The 19949-nt window shown below is 41.4% G+C and overlaps 1 protein-coding gene across 5 annotated transcripts in view; it reads left to right on the forward strand.

The window, feature by feature from the left end:
* The window catches only part of SERPINB7 (serpin family B member 7), a 66018-nt gene that overhangs the window by 40468 nt on the left and 5601 nt on the right, over positions 1–19949 (forward strand). For all 5 annotated transcript variants that reach the window (XM_045041076.1, XM_023242078.2, XM_045041075.1 and 2 more), the window contains 4 exons: positions 4250–4435; positions 10421–10471; positions 11043–11159; positions 16343–16460. In XM_045041076.1, the coding sequence (XP_044897011.1) occupies positions 4250–4435; positions 10421–10471; positions 11043–11159; positions 16343–16460 (472 nt within the window). The remainder of the gene's footprint in view (positions 1–4249; positions 4436–10420; positions 10472–11042; positions 11160–16342; positions 16461–19949) is intronic.

Consider the following 19949-nt stretch of genomic DNA (forward strand, 5'->3'; position numbering starts at 1 on the left):
CAAAATTTGAAACCATATTCTGAAAGAAATAGATTTGAAAATACTTGGGTAGAAAAGTAACTACTGATAGCCTTACATCTGATTTATATGATAGGAATAAAAATTAAGCATGCTCAATAGTAGTTTTTACCTACTGCTTCCCCCCCCCCCCCAGTATGTGTATTCTAATTCAGTAACTATAGGAGTTTTTATTTTCTTCAACAATGTACCATGAAGTAAGATTGCTTTTCCTTGTATAAACAAAATTATCCTGAGATTAGGTAATATTTTGATCAATCATTTAAGGCACATTATTTATCAATCAAGTATAGTAAGTCTGGGTCCATAAAATATCACTATAATTTCATGGGGTTTTTTAGTGTGTTTTGTCCCTAGTTTTTCCTACGCTTTAAAAATTATTTTTCTTGCCTTTTATTAGACTTAAAAAACTTCAGTGAGAACATATGTATCCTTTTGTTTTGACATGAAAAATGTAGTTAAGAAGGATAGCACATTTCTTGGATTGAAATATACCATTAAGTAAGCGAATGGGCTTTGGGCTCCTGTGGACTTTTAGATCCTTAAGTTGGATGTTTGGGATTTAAAAACCATCATGAGTCTTTGTTAGTTTGTGTTAACCTGTAAATTGTAAATTTCATGTCTGTACATTAAAATGTTTGTGTAAAGAATGTAAGAATATAGTATATCTTTAGTGGAATGAAAAATTAATCTGAAGCCAGATTCTGTCATGATTTGGAAAGAATATTCCTTCGTTGCTATGTCTGGACCATGGCCTAATGGGTAGAGTCATGCTGACATTTTCTGTGGCTTCACGTAACTTATTTTCTTCTTCGACTTCCTTTAGTTATTTAACTGGGACCCAAATCACTGGATACTTGTGCGTATTAACTAATTTCTGTTGGTGCTTGTTTATTTCTTTAAAAGATACTATGCAAAGTAATTATAGGAGAAAGGAAAATCACACTTTTCCTTATAATAATAAGGAAATAATACTCCAATAAATACTAATGCTAGTATTTATTCATGTCACCAGATGGAATCTGGGGAGTGTATAAAAAGTAATTTGACCTTAAATATAGTTATCTATTTGCCAATGGGATTTAGACTTTATATCAAAAGAGAAGGAAAGAATCTTGCTTTCATTCCTGGAAACTAACCGTGCACCTGCGTAGAGAAAGATAAAAACAAGTATGTGAAGTGGAAACATACTATTGGCATTTATTTTCAAAATGCATAAACATGTCTGTACAGGAATGTTTAAGGATAAGTGATCTGGTACCATTAATTAATTAATTAATTTTGAAGTTTATATATATTTGAGAGAGAGAGAGAGAGAGAGAGAGAGAGAGAGAGAGAATGAGTGGGGTAAGGGCAGAAAGAGAGGGAGACACAGAATCCAAAGCAGGCTCCAGGCTCTGAGCTGTCAGCACAAAGCCTGATGAGGGGCTTGAACACACAAACTGTGAGATCATGACCTGAGCCGAAGTCAGTCGCTTAACCGACTGAGCCACTCAGGTGCCCCACCGTTTATCATTTTAAAAGTCATTGCTTGAAAATTTAGAACTCGGAAAGTCTGAATTCATTTTTAAATATTTATCTAGGATGGTTTTTCTCTGCCATAAAATTTATCTAACTCATAAAAATGTGTACTCAGTTGCCTCAGTGAACACATTCCTTGTAGCTTCTCTTCAATATGGTGATAGCTTTGTGAAAAGTCACCAGGATGATTAAAAAATCAGAAAATGAATATGGTTATTGCTTAGAAAATAATTTAAGACATGATTTTTAAAAACACAAAAAGTTCTCCCCTCACCCCCTCACCCTTTACTTTTATAAAGCATCAAGAAGAATCGGGGCTTGACCAAAGAAAAGAGCACTGAAATTTTGTTCTACGTTAGTATATACCACCAAGTAGCTTCCAGACCCCATTTGGACACATGGGCGGGTCCCCAAACAGGGCCATTTTTAAATCTTTCAATTTATCAGGTCTTAAAGATTCAAATTATATTGAATATACCAAATATATTCTTTAGAATGTATCAAAATGAACCCACAATCCTCTAATTTTCACTGTGAATATTTGGAAATGATTATTATAATTTTGCTTTTAAAATTACTTTCCTAAGAGTGAATAATTTCATTTACTGTGCTTTTCAGCAATCGACCTGAAGTCTTGGAAATTGTTTAAAGAGAGAGTCCAGCACACCGTTTCTCTCTAACATTAAAGAACTTCTTATGAGTAAAAAATTTAATATAGAAACCAACTTATGTTTCAATTTAAGGATATTTACTGTATATTCATTAATTTCAATTTTGTCATTTTAAAAACTATTTTAGGAGCAATACTTACCTTTCGATGTAAAATGTGACTTTGAGCCCCTGAAAAGTCGGGGGGCTTAGTCCCTGCCAGTACTGCTCATTAGATAAAGCTGTCCGACATGTCTCATCCCGTGTCCTCTCCTTTTTCTGGTTCCTTCTCTCTTTTGCTAGAAGGAAGGGGTTTCTTCTGTTCTTAAAATCACAGCTGCCACTGCTCTTCTCCCTAGTTTACATGGATGTGATATGAAATCATCACATTTTCTGGGTAGCTATTAAAAAACATAGATGTTCTTTCTTGGAGTGAAGAGTGTTTGAGTGTGAATGATTTTTTCACCCTGTATTTCTGGGGGCATAACTGAGGAGTGGAGACCTATTATGAAAGCTGAAGTTGACCTTGCAAAACAGCATCATATATGGCCTTGTGCCTCAGTGATGTTCTCTTGAAATTACGAAGTGTTGAATATGGGTTCCTCAGGAACACTCTGGAAATGTCCAATTTGTGGTCTTTTAGGAAGAAAAAAAATCATTTATTGATTTATTTAAAAAAATTTGTTAAATGTGTATTCTGAGAGAGAAAGAGAGAGAGAGACAGAGCACAAGCAGGGAACAGGGAGAAAGAGAGAGAGAGAGAGAGAGAGAGAGAGAGAGAATCCAAAGCAGGCTCCAGGCTCTGAGCTGTCAGCACAGAGCCCAACGCAGGGCTCGAACTCACGAACCGCGAGATCATGACCTGAGCCAAAGTTGGACACTTAACCGACGGAGCCACCCAGGCAACCCTGAATAAGATGAAATTTAGAAGGTTACAGAAGTGAAAGACTTGACCCAGGTCACACAACTATTAGTAAGAAGTTTGGGATTCGCAGTGGGTCCCTTAAGGGACTCTTGGAACCTGCCACACCATTAGGTGTAATGTCATAGAATATTCAAGGAGAATAATTTGGAGAATCCATGTTAATCCATTTGGTCAGGGCAACCCCACCTGTGGGACTGGGGATCAGTTTGAGCATTGTGGAAAAAGTCTGCAAAGAAATACCAGAGCAGATACCTGAAGAATTCCATGCCGGTGGCAGCCTTCTATATTTCGGAAACATTATCAAGAATTTGAAGACAGCCTCATTTTCATCCTAGATTCTAAATTAGCTGTTATACCTTAGGTTCTCCGGTAAGAGATAGACCTCTGTGTTGGAAGGTCTTGTGCGTGTTTGTGATTCATAATATGGTTAATAGCATTTCCATTCCCCCTAAATTAGAAAAAGGTGCGAAAATAACAACTACAGGATTAAGGATGCATAATATTTGAAATTGGGGAAGTCCTGAAAAGAGTTAGGATATGGGATCACTCTAAGCACATGTATGGTGGCTATACTGGAGAGTAGGAAATTATGTGTTCAATCTCCAAATGTTAACCTTTTTTAAAACTACAGATTTAGAAAGCAAGGACTATAGGTTCTTTAATAGACTGTCTAATGTCCTAATATTTGTTTTACTGCAAAGAGCACTTTTGCTCTATTTCAGCTTAGGAAGTTGAGGTGATTCACTAAACGGCCCCAGGAGGGGGTCTGCTTAGGAGGTGAGAACAGAACTGTCTGAGGCCACCGGTGCTAGAAATGCCCCATCGAGGACAAGTGGGAATCTGTCCTGGATGTGAGTAGGAGAGCAGAGGCAGAGACATGGAGACACTGCACTAACGTGTGTCCGTGTAAAAAAAGGTGAATGTATCATGATGTTGCCAGGCGGGATCGTTTTAGAGTTGTTGGTAACAAGGACACTGGACCAGAAGAAGTCGTTTTCTTTTGTTCTAAGTTATTTGATGGTTACCTCCAAGGCTGAAGAAATGAAGCTTCAGATCTAAAACAACAGATGAATATAAAAACCTTCTTATGTCCAGAGTGTGTACTTGGAACTCATCCCGTTTCTCTGCGTTCTCTAGGCTGCGCACCGTTCCGCAATGACCTCCCTTGCTGCAGCGAATGCAGAGTTTTGCATCAACCTGTTCGGAGAGATGGATAACAGTCAAGGGAATGGAAATGTGTTCTTTTCTTCTCTGAGCATCTTCACTGCCCTGGCCCTGGTCCGTTTGGGTGCACGAGGTGACTGTGCTTCTCAGATTGATAAGGTCAGTGTCGGGTTGTGCCACTGCCCATGGTTCCGGCAATGAATCTTTTAGGGCAGACTGTTTTCTGCAAGAGCATATTCTACTGCAATGGTCCCATGTAAATGAGGCCATCTCAAGGAGGTGAAGGACACACACTGCTCCTAGCGCTTGGGTTTGAGATGAGAGACAACAGGAATATTCTCAGAACTGTCGCTTTGATTCTTTACCTTGGTCAAGTGGTTCTCGAAGTGTGTTTCCTAGACCAGCTGCATCAGCATCACCTGGAGAACTTGTTAGTGTTTATTTATTTTTGAGAGAGAGAGAGACAGACAGAGACAGAGCGCGAGCAGGGGAGGGGCAGAGAGAGAGGGAGACACAGAATCGGAAGCAGGCTCCAGGCTCTGAGCTGTCAGCACGGAGCCCGACGCGGGGCTCGAACTCACGAACCGCGAGATCATGACCTGAGCCGAAGTCGGACGCCTAACCGACTGAGCCACCCAGGTGCCCCCTGGAGAATTTGTTAGGAATGCAAATGCTTGGACCCCACCTGAGACCTAGTGAATCAGAGATTATGGGGATAGAGCCCAGCAATCTGCGGTTTAATAAACTCTGCAGGCGCACGCGAAGGCTTGGGAGCCAGTGCCTGAGTAGAAGTAGATGAGAAAGAAGCACAACCAGAAGGTGCCAGAGTCCCAACTCAAACATGAACGACCTGGGCACAAACGATGCAATAGTACATTCCAGGTAACAGCAGCCTACCTGAGTGGTTTTCACGTTGTCACCAACAGCCGTAGAAAGCGCTTTTTACGTTACCCTTCGTACACTACCCCGAACCAGGCTGGACGGGGAAGTGAAACGATCATGGTTTCCCTCTCCTCTCGGGAGTTGTAGGAGCTCCATGGCAGGTGAGACAGCAGGTCCACGCTGCACGTGGAGGTCTTTGTCATCCCTTTCTGCCCCCTCGTTCCCCCCATTATTTTCGTTCATAAATTGGAGCTAGAGGAAGCTGGTCCGTGTTGTAACCTTTCACAACTAAGCACTTGTTAAAGAGTGTTTGTGCAGGTAATTTAGAATTACTCATTAGAATATTATTAGAATAATTCATTTCTCTCTCCCGATAGCTCAGTGAATATTTGCTTGTAGGGAATAACCACAGGCCTCAGGGTGCCATTTTTTTCCAAGAGCCAGAGTGAGTCCCAGCCAAGTACACTGAGCACCTTTAATGCGATGACAGCAGCTATAACTGCTGAGAACTTCGTCAGTGTCAGGCTCTGGGCTAAGCTCTACAGATATCTTATTTGCTGCTCGCAATGACATCAGAGTAGGTAATATTACCTTGATTTTGTGTGTTCCCGTGCCATCTTGACTAGCAAGTGGCAGAGCTATGATTCAAATTCAGGGTGACCTTCTAAATCAGGGTTTCAAAACCTTGGACATTTTGGGCCAGATAGTTCTTCATTGTGAGGGGCTTTTCCCACTAGATACCCTTCGGGTACCTCTTTCCAGTAGTGAGAAGCAAAAATGTCTCCAGATATTGCCAGATATCCCCCAGGAGGCAGAATCAAAAGAGTCGAGAACCATTCTCCCTAAAGCCACCGAACTGAAATGCAGCCCGAAGTACATTATTACAAAGCCTCAGTTTTTATGAAGTTAGTGCTTTGATAAATATATAGCCTTTGTGGGGGGGGGGCAGCTAACCACTAATAAAAATGTATTCATTCATTAGTGTAAGTACATAATGCTTTAGAACCAAGGAAGGCAACTTGGTCTTGGAGTTAGAAAATTAGATCCAAATTCTGGTTTGGGAAAATTAGTTCATCTGTGTTAGCCTCAGTATCCTTACCTGTAAACTATAGGGTGGGGGGGGGGAGGGGGGGCTTGTTGGTACCCACTTAAAAAATAGCTTAAAAGGTGTTTCTATTCCAAAGATGTGGAGACTTCATACCTATGATGAAACACCATGCCTTTAACACGACGGAAGACACAGTTACTTGTTATTGTATGATGTCAGGTTAGGAACTTTCTTGGGCTATTGCCTGATTCATTGCCTGAGGTCTCTTTGCGAGCCCCTCTCCTGCCCCCCTCCCAAGCTGCCTGGCGGGACCAGTCAACCCTTGGGAGGTGGGTCACAGTGAATTCAAAGAGCCTGTATTGCTGGGGCCTGCTCTTTTATAGTCACTGACGGGATCAGTGCCTTTCCTGAATTACTTTTTATAGCCCCTGCTCTTACAACCTCTTATAAGAAACAGGTAAGAGGACCCTCTCTCCCTCTCTGCCCTTCCCCTGCTCTCTCTCTCTGTCAAAATAAATTTAAAAAATAAAAAAAAAGTAAGTATGTAAAAAAGAAGAATGTAAAAAAAAAGAAAGTATGTAACAGGAAAAAAATGACAACTGTAGGCACAAAACCATTCACATAACTCATTTGTACAAATATTTTGTCCTCTGCAGTATACCTCCTTGGAAATCGATTGTTTAGCTTCCCCCTCTCACCCCCACAACCCTGGCCCAGTTTCTTGTCGCAGTGCCCGACACTTGGTACTGTGTGTCACATATGTATATTTGATCAGTTTAGTCTCTGTGGAATCCATCTATCTGTCTCTCTTAAGCATTGCCATGAACCAGTGGTCATTCTTATTTTTTACTTTTGATGCTCGGATGGTCACAGTTGGGCCAGGAGAAATCCCTTTAAACTTGTCCCTTTTTTTGTTTTTAAAATTTATTTTTATTTGGGAGACAGCGAGCGAGCAGGGGAGTGGCAGAGAGAGAGAGAGAGAGAGAGAGAGAGAGAGAGAGAGAGAATCCCAAGCACGCTCCTCACTGTCAGCACAGACCCCAACATGGGACTCAATCCCGGGAACTGTGAGATCATGACCCGAGCCAAAATCAAGAGTCAGACACTAAACCGACTGAGCCACCCAGGTGCCCCCTAAACTTGTCCTTTTTAAACAGTCCTTTGAGATGACTCTAAATCTTTGCTACCTGACCTGGTGTTCTGGGCCCGTCCTGAATTTCCTTGGTTCAAGACAGGTCAGCTACTCTCAGCAAAAGATGTGATTCCTTTACTGGATAACAGTACTGAAACGCAGAATCGGCATGAAATCTGCAATCAATTCAGTGGAGTTCAGGTGACATAGCAGGCTGATTCCCATTTGAGTGAAAAAGCAGAAAGTACATTTATTTACAAGATCATGTGTTCAGGTTCATATTTTTTCCTTTAGCTCTAATATTACTGTGCTTTTTAAATACAGTGGGTTCTAAAATTTAGTTTTGTTTTCTTTGAGATGCCTACTTCCTCTCTTTTCTCTCACATAACATTTCATTGAAATAAAGTATGTCATAAATTTTTGTCTTAAATCATGTCTTTATATCACAGTGTTTTTTAAAAGTTAGGCAAATTTGAATTTTCTAAAACAATTGGGTTTTACCAAAAACATTTCAAAAATAATCACTGTAATATGTTACTTATTCTGCCACTTCTGTGAGAAGACATAATAGTTTTATCACTTGGCAAGAATACACAGGTAGAAAGAAGTCCGTTGGGATGCAGATAATTCATAGTCTTTTTTTTTGTTTGTTTGGAAAAAAAAAATTTTTAATGTTTATTTATTTTTGAGAGACAGAGTGTGAGGTGGGGGAAGGGCAGAGAGAGAAGGAGACACAGAACCTGAAGCAGCCTTCAGGCTCTGAGCTGTCAACACAGAGCCCAAAGTGGGGCCCTAACTCCCGAACTGCGAGATAAGGACCTGAGCCAAAGTCAGATGCTTAACTGACTGAGCCACCCAGGCGCCCCAGTCTTTTTTTTTTTTTTTTACCCTCAATCCAAAGATCCTGAAATATCTTACATTGTGTAGATCCAGGATTTTCCTTGTTTGTCGTTATCTGAATATGTTACCGGTTATGAACGTGAAAAAGAAATTCTCATTTTCCTACATGGGTCAGTCAGGGAATATGAGACCACAGGACTGCTAGCATGTTGGATTGTGATATCTATGCCTTTTGATATTTTATTTCATATTTATTACATTTGACTATTTACTAGTGTCCCTGTTCATCTTTAGTCATGGCAGTTTTATTGTTGAATGTACAATTTCTTAGAGTTTTTGAAAATGTAAAAACATGTACGTATCACCTCAATATGGTACCAGTCAGGTTTACTAAAAGCCAATTGGGAATATCAGAAGAGATGGCCAGATCATTATCAAAATAGATTAAAATTAAAAATGATGAAAGAATGATGTTAAATGTTTGTGCTTGCTAAAGCTTCATTCAAAAACTTAACAAGGGTGACTAGGGATTCAGACACCTTTTATAATATTGCTTGGGTTCCACAAAAGTTAGTTCAGGAAAGACGTTTGCATTTTTGAGTCCTGACGCTGTCCCACCATAGTTTATGTTTCTGGTACATCCATATATTCCCAAATACCTGTCTATCCAATGTCAAGGCAAAATGAGAAAGGAGGCTGATAGTTTTCATGCTCCACAATGGCACAGTCCTGGGGGGTGAGGGACAGCGGGATGATCCCCTCGTTGCCAGGCATGGTGCCTTGATGCCTGCAAAGACCCCGCTAGTGTATTTTAAACTGACTACCAATTTGTGTATTGAACGTGCCTTGTTACCTGTGCCTTATCTCTCACTCCATCTCATTAATTATTATTCCAGATTAAGAGGATGTAGAAATTGAGGTAGGCTCCAATTCTCCATGACCTGTTGAGACTAACAGTGACACTCATAGCCTTCATACGTTTTCATATATTTTACTGAGCTGTTCCATTTTCTCCTACCCAGTAAGATGGTGCTATTGATTAGGGTTCTGAAGACTTGAAGTTGAAAGCCTGCACAGAGGCACTGATAGCAGCACTGACTTAATTAAATTCCCACACGTAATTTCTAATGGACTTCACCCCTTCTCCCTCCCTCCACCTCCCACTAGGGATATTGTTCAAATGTAGCACATACGAGCCCTTCAGGAAAACCTACATCTTCCTTACAGAAAATCTTAGCTGTTTCTGTGTATCATCCACCCACGCCTGGGAGGCAGAACACATTCGGTTTGCTCCCGACAGTTGCATAAATGAGTATCATATGCGTAGAACACTTTATGAGAAGCTGTTTTGCATTTCAGATCCTGTGGACATAAGGGCCTGGGGAAATTTGGATAAAGTGCAACAGAACATTAAAGCTTGGGCAGAATAGCAATTATGAGAGCACTGGGATTATAAGAGCCACACTGGAAAAGCAAACACCTAAAATGATTTAATTCCAAATAATTGCAGAAGCTGAAATTACATCTCTCAAGTCCCAATTTCGCTTCACATTTAGGATTTCCTAGATGTTCAGTAACTACTTCTCCCTTTTCCGTCTTGGTGCCTACGTAATTAGCCCTAATCTTGGCCGCCACGTAGGTAAATAAAGTTTCCATTTTTTTTAATGTCTGTTTATTTTTGAGAGAGAGAGAGAGGGAGGGAGAAGGAGAGCATGAGCAGGGTAAGGGCGGAGAGAGAGAGAGGGAGACACAGAATCCGAAGCAGGCTTCAGACTTGGAGTTGTCAGCACAGAGCCCGACGCAGGGCTCAAACTCGTGAACCACGAGATCGTGACCTGAGCCGAAGTCAGACGCTTAACCCACTGAGCCACCCAGGCGCCCCAAAGTTTTTTTATTTGATTTCAGTTTTTTATGTGATTCGTTTTGATCCTTGTCTACGTTTAGTCAGTGAGTAATTGTAAGATTGTTCCACCAGAATGAGCAAACCAAAATAGTTATCAAACACATTTCATTTTGTAGCCATCAATTTATTAACTCTGCCGGCTGGTGGCACTTGCCCCGAGTAATCTGTGTTCTAACCATGTCAGTAGGGTGGCTGCACCTGTCCCTGCTGCCCGGTGTGCTAATAAGCACACACACAGATACAGCCATTAACAATGAAGTATCTTCCTTGCTTGGTTCTGTGGGGTCTCTTCTCGTTCATCAGGACCTGGTAACTGCTTTTCTCCTTTCCTGTCTGCAGATACTTCACTTCCACAGGGTCTCAGGATGGGGAAACTCTTCTAACACTCAGGTAAAGACAATACGTTCTTCTAGGGAAGTGGAATGTGGGGCTGAAATTCGGGAAATTACTGTCTCGCCGATGTATTTAATTATGCTCGCTGTCTCCTCAAAGCAGAAGAGTATGTCTCACTCGGATGGCCATATTGTGGTATCTCAGGAACAAGTTTTGATAATTTACTTGTTAATTGTTAATTTCCCAATATTTCACCATGTGTTGGCTGGATTTTGGCAAGACAGTATGGAACTAAATGTTTTGCTTTTATCCTTCGATATTCATGGCCAACTTAGAGAGGTAAAATGAATTATTTAGCACACATATGAGGCAGATTTATTATCTGCTGTTAAGAATTTTATTCTGAGGTTAATTATTTTAGTAAAACTTTTAATTAACTTTGATCACAGATACTATTCTGAGAAGGGCAAGAAATCGTAAATTTCTGTGGCATTGCTGCTTTTATGAGCATCATTCTTTTTCAGTTCTTTTATAGCACAATATACGTGTTTTATTTCATGTGTAAATGAGAGTGTGGATATATTTGCCATCCCATAACACATTTTTTTATACATCTTTTCCATAACAGCCAGGACTTCAGTCTCAACTGAAGAGAGTTCTCTCCGACATAAACACATCCCATAGGGACTATGAGCTCAGCATTGCCAATGGTCTTTTTGCAGAAAAAGTGTTTGACTTTCACAAGGTAAGTGCGGCCTCCCATGTCACAAGGTTATTTCCACTCTGCATCCTAGTCTTGTTCGATCCATCGTCTGTAAAAGGGCTTGTGTCTTTCTACAGAGCCAGACAATGGTGATTTTTTTTGTTTCTTATAGCGGCTAATCACGTTCCCAGATATCTTTGAAATATCATCACTGTGTTTCCAGAGTACAGCTTTACTTCTTTAGCTGAGGGATCCCCACGTTCAGGGTCACCAGACTGAGAGGCTCCAAAACCAGAAGAGACAGTGCTCTCTGGCAGTGAGGCAGATCTATAATCGGGTGGAAGGAGAAGGCAGCTCATTTAGGGTTGTCCGTGGGCAGCAGACAAAGTCTACCCACTTTTGCTCTAAGCTCTGTGATCCTGGGATCGCTGTGCATCCCCACAGCTGAGTTCACCTCCTCTGTTCTCAGCTGTGCCCCGTGATCTCTCCTGCCAGCAGTAGCTTTGCAGGGCGATCACTTACAAGAGCCCCTTGTGGGGGACTTAGGCAGGTAAGGACCCTGGCAGGGGGGCAGATCGGGCTGGATAGAGGCAGGGATATGGTTCACTCGAGGTCAGCAGGTGAATTGCTCATACTGCTCGTGAAGTCTGAGCAGTTGCTGTGGCATCCCACTCACCCAAGGACCAGGGAGACCCACACTGTGTTCTCCGTGCCACTGTGCTCGATCCATGCCTTCGAGCCATCGCTGCTGTGACCCCCGGAAGCTGGTTAGTAGATGCATTCAAGCAGATGCAGTGCCCATGATTTTCAGGGCGTGTGTGTTCTCCCTTTTAATTCTCCACTTGTCAGACAACCGTAAAGCTTTGCTTCCATGCCCTCTCCGGGCTAATCTCCACTTGTATCTTTGCCAGCATTCTGTGTTCCACCCAACCATCATCGTCTCCTCTGTCTGTCACCCACACGGATTCTTTGCCCCCTTCTGACGCCACTCCCAACCCTTTGGCAGCCTGCCAATTATGAGGCAGGAAGCCACTTTGTTTTTTAATCTTTCCAAGAAGAATCCCACACAAGCTTTACAGGGGCCACCCTGTATGTTCAGATCCACATTTTGTGTCTCCTTTCCCACACATACTGCTGAGTTCCTGAGGGACTGCCAACTCTGTTGAACAGGAAGTTGAGGTGTCTATCATGTTACTATTCACAGCACACATCCGGGTTCCCTTATCCAGCACTTAGTGTGTGTGGGGAGCAGGGCACCCAGAAGCACTGTGAACGTGAGATCTGACCATGAACAGGGAAAATAGAGACACTGCCATCTTTTCCTTCCCAGACATTTACAAGTAGAGGTAGTTATTCTAAAGAGTCCTTTTTGGGGGTGCCTGGATGGCTTAGTTGGTCAAGTGTCCGGCTCTTGATTTCGGCTCAGGTCATGATCTCACGGTTCAGGAGACTGAGTCCCAAACTGGGCTCCTCGCAGAGTGTGGAACCTGCTTAAGATTCTCTCTCTCTCTCTCTCTCTCTCTCTCTCTCTCTCCTCTCTCTCTCTCCATCTGACCTTCCCCTGCTTGTGTTCACACTCTCTCTCAAAAATAAAAAATAAAATAAAATGAGAACTTTTAAAAAGTTTCTCTATTTTGAGAGAGGGACAGAGCATGAGTAGGGGAGGGGCAGAGAGAGAGAATTCCAAGAAGGCTCGATGCTGTCAGCACAGAGCCCGATGAAGGGCTTGAACTCACAAACCATGCATGAGATGACCTGAGCCGATATCAAGAATCGGATGCTTAATTGACTGAGCCATCCAGGCGCCCCATAAAAACTAGTTTTGATTAAAGATGTAACTATTGTTAACTTTCAGTTGTCCGATCAGTACAAAGATAGATCATCTCCAATTTTTTTACATTTTGTTTTACAACAGTTTTTTTTTTACTCCTATCTGAATATGGATGAGTCTATGAGAATTGATGAAGATAATAATAACGTATAAATTATCTTCACAAAAAGTAAGGTAGCATAGAAGACCTAACCACCGTCTCTGATACTTTCTCCCTCCTCCCCAAATCCGTGCTAAATGTCTCTTGGTCAGACCTCTGAGGATGTCATTCCATTACTCCCCCAAGCTCTGCTATCATTTTGGGTAAGTTCAGTGTCCTGGGACACCCAGCTGTGAGGTCACCTTCCCTCCTTATAGTCTCCTGACCCTCTCTCTCTACCATTACAGTAACAAATGCTCAAGCCACACCCTGAAACTCATCAACGCCCAGAATGTTGCACTCCTGAAATCTACAACTTGAGTTTCCCCTTAGTGGCCACATCATCCCATACTTCTCAGTCTTTCATTATTTCATGCGCACTCTACCTGTTCTTCAACTTGCACTGACTGAGTTCTGCAATTTTTCCCTCTCTGCATCGGCTCTCAACGTATCAGCTCTCTCTTTCCCCCAACAGAACCCCACCTGGATCAACCCCATGACTTCTCTCAGCAGGTGCACCTCAGCTCCTACGTGACACTTGTGTGGTCACCACCGCAACACCCTGGGCTCCCAGCCTAGCTAGGTGTTCTCAGTGCTGACCGACAGTCAGCTGTGTGCTCATGGTCATTTCTTTCTCCCATTCCTCACAACAGTTATTGAAATCTCTTCTGCTTCTCTCAATTTCCCAACAACTTCTTATTGCCACCATCAGTTTCAACTAGGTCTGTGCCATGAGCTCCAGATCTCTGATGCCTTAGATTTTTCTAGTTGGCCCTGGAGCAGGAGAAGGGCCCAGTGCTGTGGGAGCCCATGTGAGGACAGGAAGTCGTGGGATTTAGTGGAAAAAAGCCTGGGCTTTCTTCAGTATACTTGCTGCCTCCCCTGGTCAGAGAATCACCACAGTCACAGGATTTCAACCACTGCCTCTGGGTGGGTGGATGTCTGGATCATGAGGGGTTGCCCGAGACCTCAGGGTGACACCCCTTTGCTCCTTAGAGCGGCCGCTCTGGGCTCCTGGAATGACCAGCCAGAGGGAAGGGATGGCTCTGCTCGCCCCCCCTCTCACCCCCACCACCCCACTGCTCTCCACCTGGTCGTGACCACAGACTGGGACTTGATCCTAAATCTTCCAGTCGTTTGCCATGTACCCAAAAATAGTTTCCATACCTGGCACAAGCACTTTCAACTTTCAAATGTCTTTTTCTTTAAGAGAATATTAATTTAATACTGAAATGAAATATATGTTGTAATATACACAGGACGAATATTGTGTCCTAGATAGGCAATGTGATCTTGAAGTTAATGGAGGAATTTTCAAGAGACAAAGCAGCAGTGTGACTCTTTCTTAAAGATGAACACATTATATACGTTCATGGAACAAACTGTATATGGAGACAAAGGATTGGACATGAGTTGTCTTACGTTTCAGCTTCTCTTCTACAGGTAGAAGCACATCCACCTCAGAAGAATGTGTTTTCATTTTTAAGCAATAAATTCCCATCTCCACTTGTCTTTTACTTGACAAAGAAAATAGAGGCCATCGGGGGGGATCCACATCTAACTCACACCCTGCCCCCTTTCCCTTCCCTTCATCTTCAGAGGGGATACTTTGTTTAATGGATAATTCATCCATTTCTTTTTGCCTCTTCACCCCCAGTTGCTTGGTGACATGTTTCTAGCAGTATTTTTCTGGAATCTCTTCACTCTACTGTCTTCTTCCTCATAGCCTATAAATGTGCTCCAGGTACGCATCTTCTAAATTTTTCTCTCCTTTTTTTTTTTTTAAAGCTACCCCATGATTCTCTTCCCTTTTCTGTACATCTCGCTCTGTCAATCTAAGCTTGAAAAATCAAGCTTCTCCAATCAAGCTTCTGTATAGGCAGAGTCCGTTTTCCACCCTCTCTCGCTGCTCTCTATTGCCATACACCTTCTACCTCCTACTTCTCCTGAAGCTTCTCTTACCAAGGTGACTAATGGCTTCCAATGGACACCGGGCTGTGGGCTCTTGGCAAAGTTTTGATCTCATCTGCCTCCTTAGTGTTCCACACTACTGTAGCAACCCCGAAAACTTTCCCCTTTCGGAGTTTCTGTGGCATTGATTTCTCCTGTTTTTCTATCTTCTCCTTTATCTCCGTTTCCTTTGTTTATCTTTATTCCTCTACTCATCTCTGAAATAGGAGTGTTCTTTAGAGTTTTGCCCTCAGGCAACTTCCAATTTGAGTCTACTCGCTGCCTCAATTCAGGACCTTTCTATATCCCTCGGGATAAACTCTAAGGGCATTTTAACAGGTTCCTCCTTCTCCAATCCATTGTTTTTCCTAGGCTGATTTCAGAGTCACCTTTACAAAATGCACATTTAATTACATTACTCTCCTCTTTACATCCTTTCAATAACTCTCCCTAAAATAAAACGAAAGCTCCTTATCCAAGGAGACAAGACATGCTCTTCCTCTGTCCTGGCTTGTGCCTCCACCTGCCCCATTCACCATAGGCTTCAGGCATCACAAGCTCCTGCTGGGCTCCTGAGTGTGCAAAGATCCTCTTACTCCCCTGAGGGTACTGCTGCCTGGAGGGCTCGCCTTTTCTGCTCTTCCTCCTCAACTTCATGTCTTCCTTCCTTCCTTTCTTTCTTTCTTTCTTTCTTTCTTTCTTTCTTTCTTTCTTTCTTCCTTCCTTTCTTTCTTTCTTTCAGTTTTATTTATTTAAATAAGCTCTATACCCAATGTGGGGCTCAAGAGTCACATGCTCCTCTGACTAAGCCAGCCAGGCGCCCCGACTTCATTTCTTTCAAGTACAGGCAAGTCTAGGGGCTTGGGCTGTATCTTAAGTGCGGGAAGTAGCCCGGAAGCCTTCCTACTGCTTTCAGTATGAAGGGGGTGATGCAAGCAAGGGAGGCAAGCTAGGAGGCTGTTGAAGTGTTTGTGATGAGAAAGCAGTGGTAAAGCCAAGGGAATGGGCTTTAGTCGTAGTCGCTGTTAGCCTCCCCTAATCCATTTCAGATAAACTTAGGTTCAAATAGCGTGCCTGCTGTGCAAATTCAGTTGCAGGCTTTTCAGCTCCCCTTCCAGCCATATTTTCATATTTCTAGCCATATTTCCTCATCTTTGAGTGAGGAATGAGTCCTCGAGTAAGATGGTGGAAATAAAGAGACGAGTTCAAAAACAGATTTGTTATATGCTTAGTTAATGGTGTAAATACAAGAACTGTGTATTGCTTATAGACTTACTTATTACTGTAATTATTTATGTTTTTTAGAACTATATTGAGTGTGCTGAAAAATTATACAATGCCAAAGTGGAACGAGTTGACTTTACAAATGATGTAGAAGATACCAGATATAAAATTAATAAATGGATTGAAAATGAGACACATGGTGAGTGCAACCCTATTTTTCTAAAAGATTTGTCAGTGATATGTGAATCCTGAGAATGGCCAACTTTAGAGCTGGAAGTCTTTTGTAAGACATGAAAGGAAACAGTTCCTCCTAACCCAATGTAATGATTGCTGTTATTGAAAATCGCTCGCGCACTGTTGGTGAAAAGCAAATTGGTGCAGCCACTGTGGAAAACAGCATGGAGGTTCTTCAAAGGGTTAAAAACAGAATTATCAATATGACCCAGTAATTGCACTCCTGGGTATTTACCCAAAGAAAACAAAAACACTAATTTGAAAAGATATATGCACGCCTGTGGTTACTGCAGCATTATTAACAGTAGCCAAGTTATGGAAGCAGCCCATGTGCCCATCAGGAGATTAATAAAGAATATGTGGTATATGTATCTATATCTAGATAGAGAGAGAGATAGATAGATAGATAGATAAGAGCATTACTAAGCTATAAAAAAGAATGAGATCTTACCATTTGCACCAATGTGGGTGAACCTAGCAGGTATTATGCTAACTGAAATAAGTGAGACAGAGAAAGACAAATATTATGATTTCACTCATATGTTGAATTTAAAAAACAAAACAAATAAAGAAGAAAGATACAAACAAACGACCAGACTTTTAAATACAGAGAACAAACTAATGGTTGCCAGAGGGGAGGCAGGTGTGAGTATGAAATAGGTGGAGGGAGTTAAGATACACTTATCTTGATGAGCACTGAGTAATGCGTAGACTTGTTGAATCATTATATTGTATACCTGAAAGGAATATAACACTGTATGTTAGTTATACTTCAATTAAAAAAAAAAAATAGAATGGTGGTTACCAAGGGCTGGGGGTTGGTGCTTAAAGGGGAGTTGTTCGGTGCGTTTAGAGTTTCAGTTTTGTGAGATGAGTTCTGAATATGTGATATACAACAAAATGTTTACCATTAATGCCACTGACCTGTTAGATGATAAATTTTATGTTTTTTCACTCATATTAAAAAATGGGGAGCAAAAATCCCTCACAATCCTAGCACCTCAACAAATCACTGGCTTCATTTTCCCATGTTCTATTTTAGTCCTTGGCCTTATGCATAAGGAATAAGTTGACCTAGTTATGTTCATAGTTTATGTTCACATCGGTGTCTAGATTTTCTTCTTCACATTCTATCTCTGACATTTTTACAGGCGACTTTGCAATTTTTCATAACCATTTAATTGCATAGACCAAGTATGAAATAAAGAATGTAAACATAACCCTTAATAATTTTTCTACTTCTTATATGGTGGAATGATAATATTTGAGACATTCTGGCTAAATAAAATATATTATTAAATAAAAAAGAAAGAAAATTGCTTTAGTATTTGTCCACAATGTGGTTTTGAGTAATTTTAATAATGGGAATGCTTTATACTTTTCAGAAATCTTATCTATTATTACATTATCTCATTGGATTGAGAAAGAATCCTGTGAGACAAGTACTGATTTTATTATGACCATTTCATAAATTAGCGACAAGCTGAATTAATATACTCAGTTATCCTCATTATCTTACACCTGGTTAGTGAACAAAGACTAAAAGTGGTTTATAGGATATTATTTTCAGTGACCACAGCATTATATTTCATTCTAATGGTTAATCCAATCTTTCTGTTTTCTTCTTGGGTTGAAGAATCGCATTAAAATTATGACATCCTACTGTGAAATGTATTTTTATATGATTGCTTCTCCTACAAGATGCGTAGTTTATCTTTCATTTTGAAATTCTCTTCATTTATCAAAATAATATATGTGTCAAAGGTAGTATCTTCTCGAAAAAGTACATTGCTTAATTGGTTGGTAAGTGTCTTGCACAGCTAAAAACTGAATTCCCGCAAATGTTCTGGTTTAGTTCAGAACAAATAAGGAAATGTATTCACTGCTATTTTGCTAATCAGTTGATTCCAAACCGAGTCATTTCTTTACCAAAGGCTGACCTTGGTTTATACTCTGAAAAACACACATGTGTTTGCTGAGTCTGGTTCTGTTTCAAAAATATGAGACATGACTTGCATTCTTCAATGCAAACATACTATAATTAGCCCTGGGAATAAGAGTACGGTGTCTCAATTTGCTTCTTGTTCATTGGTCATTACCTCAGTAGAGGGTTACTTTGACCATTAGCCATCACATGTTTCAAATATACTGCTCTCAAACCAAGAAAAAATATGCAATTGCTTTTTCTTTCTTTTAAGTTTATTTCTTTATTTTTGAGAGAGAGAGAGGGAGACAGAGGATCTGAAGTGTCTCTGTGCTGGCAGCAGAGAGCCTGATGCGAGCTCAGACTCACGAACCATAAGACCATGACCTGAGCTGAAGTCAGAAGCTTAACTGACTGGGCCACCCAGGCGCCCCTGCAATTGCTTTTTCTAATAACTGAGCGGGACTTTATTTAGTGTTTAGTGTTTAAGGGTATCAGATTGCTAATACGTTTTTCCATCTGGACCAATGATTAATTTCTCTTCCTTTTTTATTCAAATCTATCTGAAAATTATTCTCATTTTGGTAAGCATTGGTTCTTAATGCTGAATACTTCAGAATGCTGCCAACATTTCACCAAACTCACCCAAGTCTTGTTGCCCCTTGCCCATCCTCCGCACACTACCAGAGCACCCCTTTTGGAAGGTAAATCTGACCCATCATGACCTTGTCCTTTCTTATCTTCCAATGGATCCTCAGCAATCATTTTCCATTGCCTTCAGGATAATCCAAAATTACTGCCAGACATTCAAGGCTCTTCATTAGTTGGCCCCTCCCTCTAACCTTTCCAACCCTCCTTTCCCTAATGCATCAGAATGTGCTAGGCTTTCCCCAAACACACCGTGCTTTTCCAGACTTCCATGTCTTCGAATGAAGAGCTTCTGCTATACGCAATTTCTCTCCACCTCACGCCTCACCCTCAGCTCAAGCAGAGGGCCGAGCCAGAGAGGGCAGCCCTTGTCTGTGCTCCCACAGCACACTGAGCACATGACTATGGTACCAGTGTGGGCAGCTCCCTGAACTGGACTGTGAGTCCAATATTGGCAAAGACTATGTCTTTCATGGTTGTGATTCAAGCATCAAGAATAGGGTTGACGTCGAGCAAAAATCTTGTTATGTGGAATGAAGGAAGTAATTAGCCCTCTCAACAGAATGGAGTTCAGTTATATCTGGAATGCTGTGGCCTCGTCCAGGCGGTAAAGGTAGTTTGGGCTTACCAGCAAGGAGGGGCTTTGGGAATCCTCTTTCTGGGTTGGAATCCTGTTGCCGTAACTTTCTTGTTGTGTGATGTAAAAATTACTTACTCTCTCTGTGCTCCAGCATCCTCAACAGGAAATGGAAACAATCATAGTGCCTACCCCACAGAGACTTTTGTGAGGATTAAACCAAATCTTGCACACAAAGTATTTAGAGAGTACTGGACAGAGTGATTGATTGCTCATAGGCTATGACAAATATCATTGTTATTATT

Source organism: Felis catus, chromosome D3, assembly GCF_018350175.1.
Source record: "Felis catus isolate Fca126 chromosome D3, F.catus_Fca126_mat1.0, whole genome shotgun sequence".
Taxonomy (NCBI): domain Eukaryota; kingdom Metazoa; phylum Chordata; class Mammalia; order Carnivora; family Felidae; genus Felis; species Felis catus.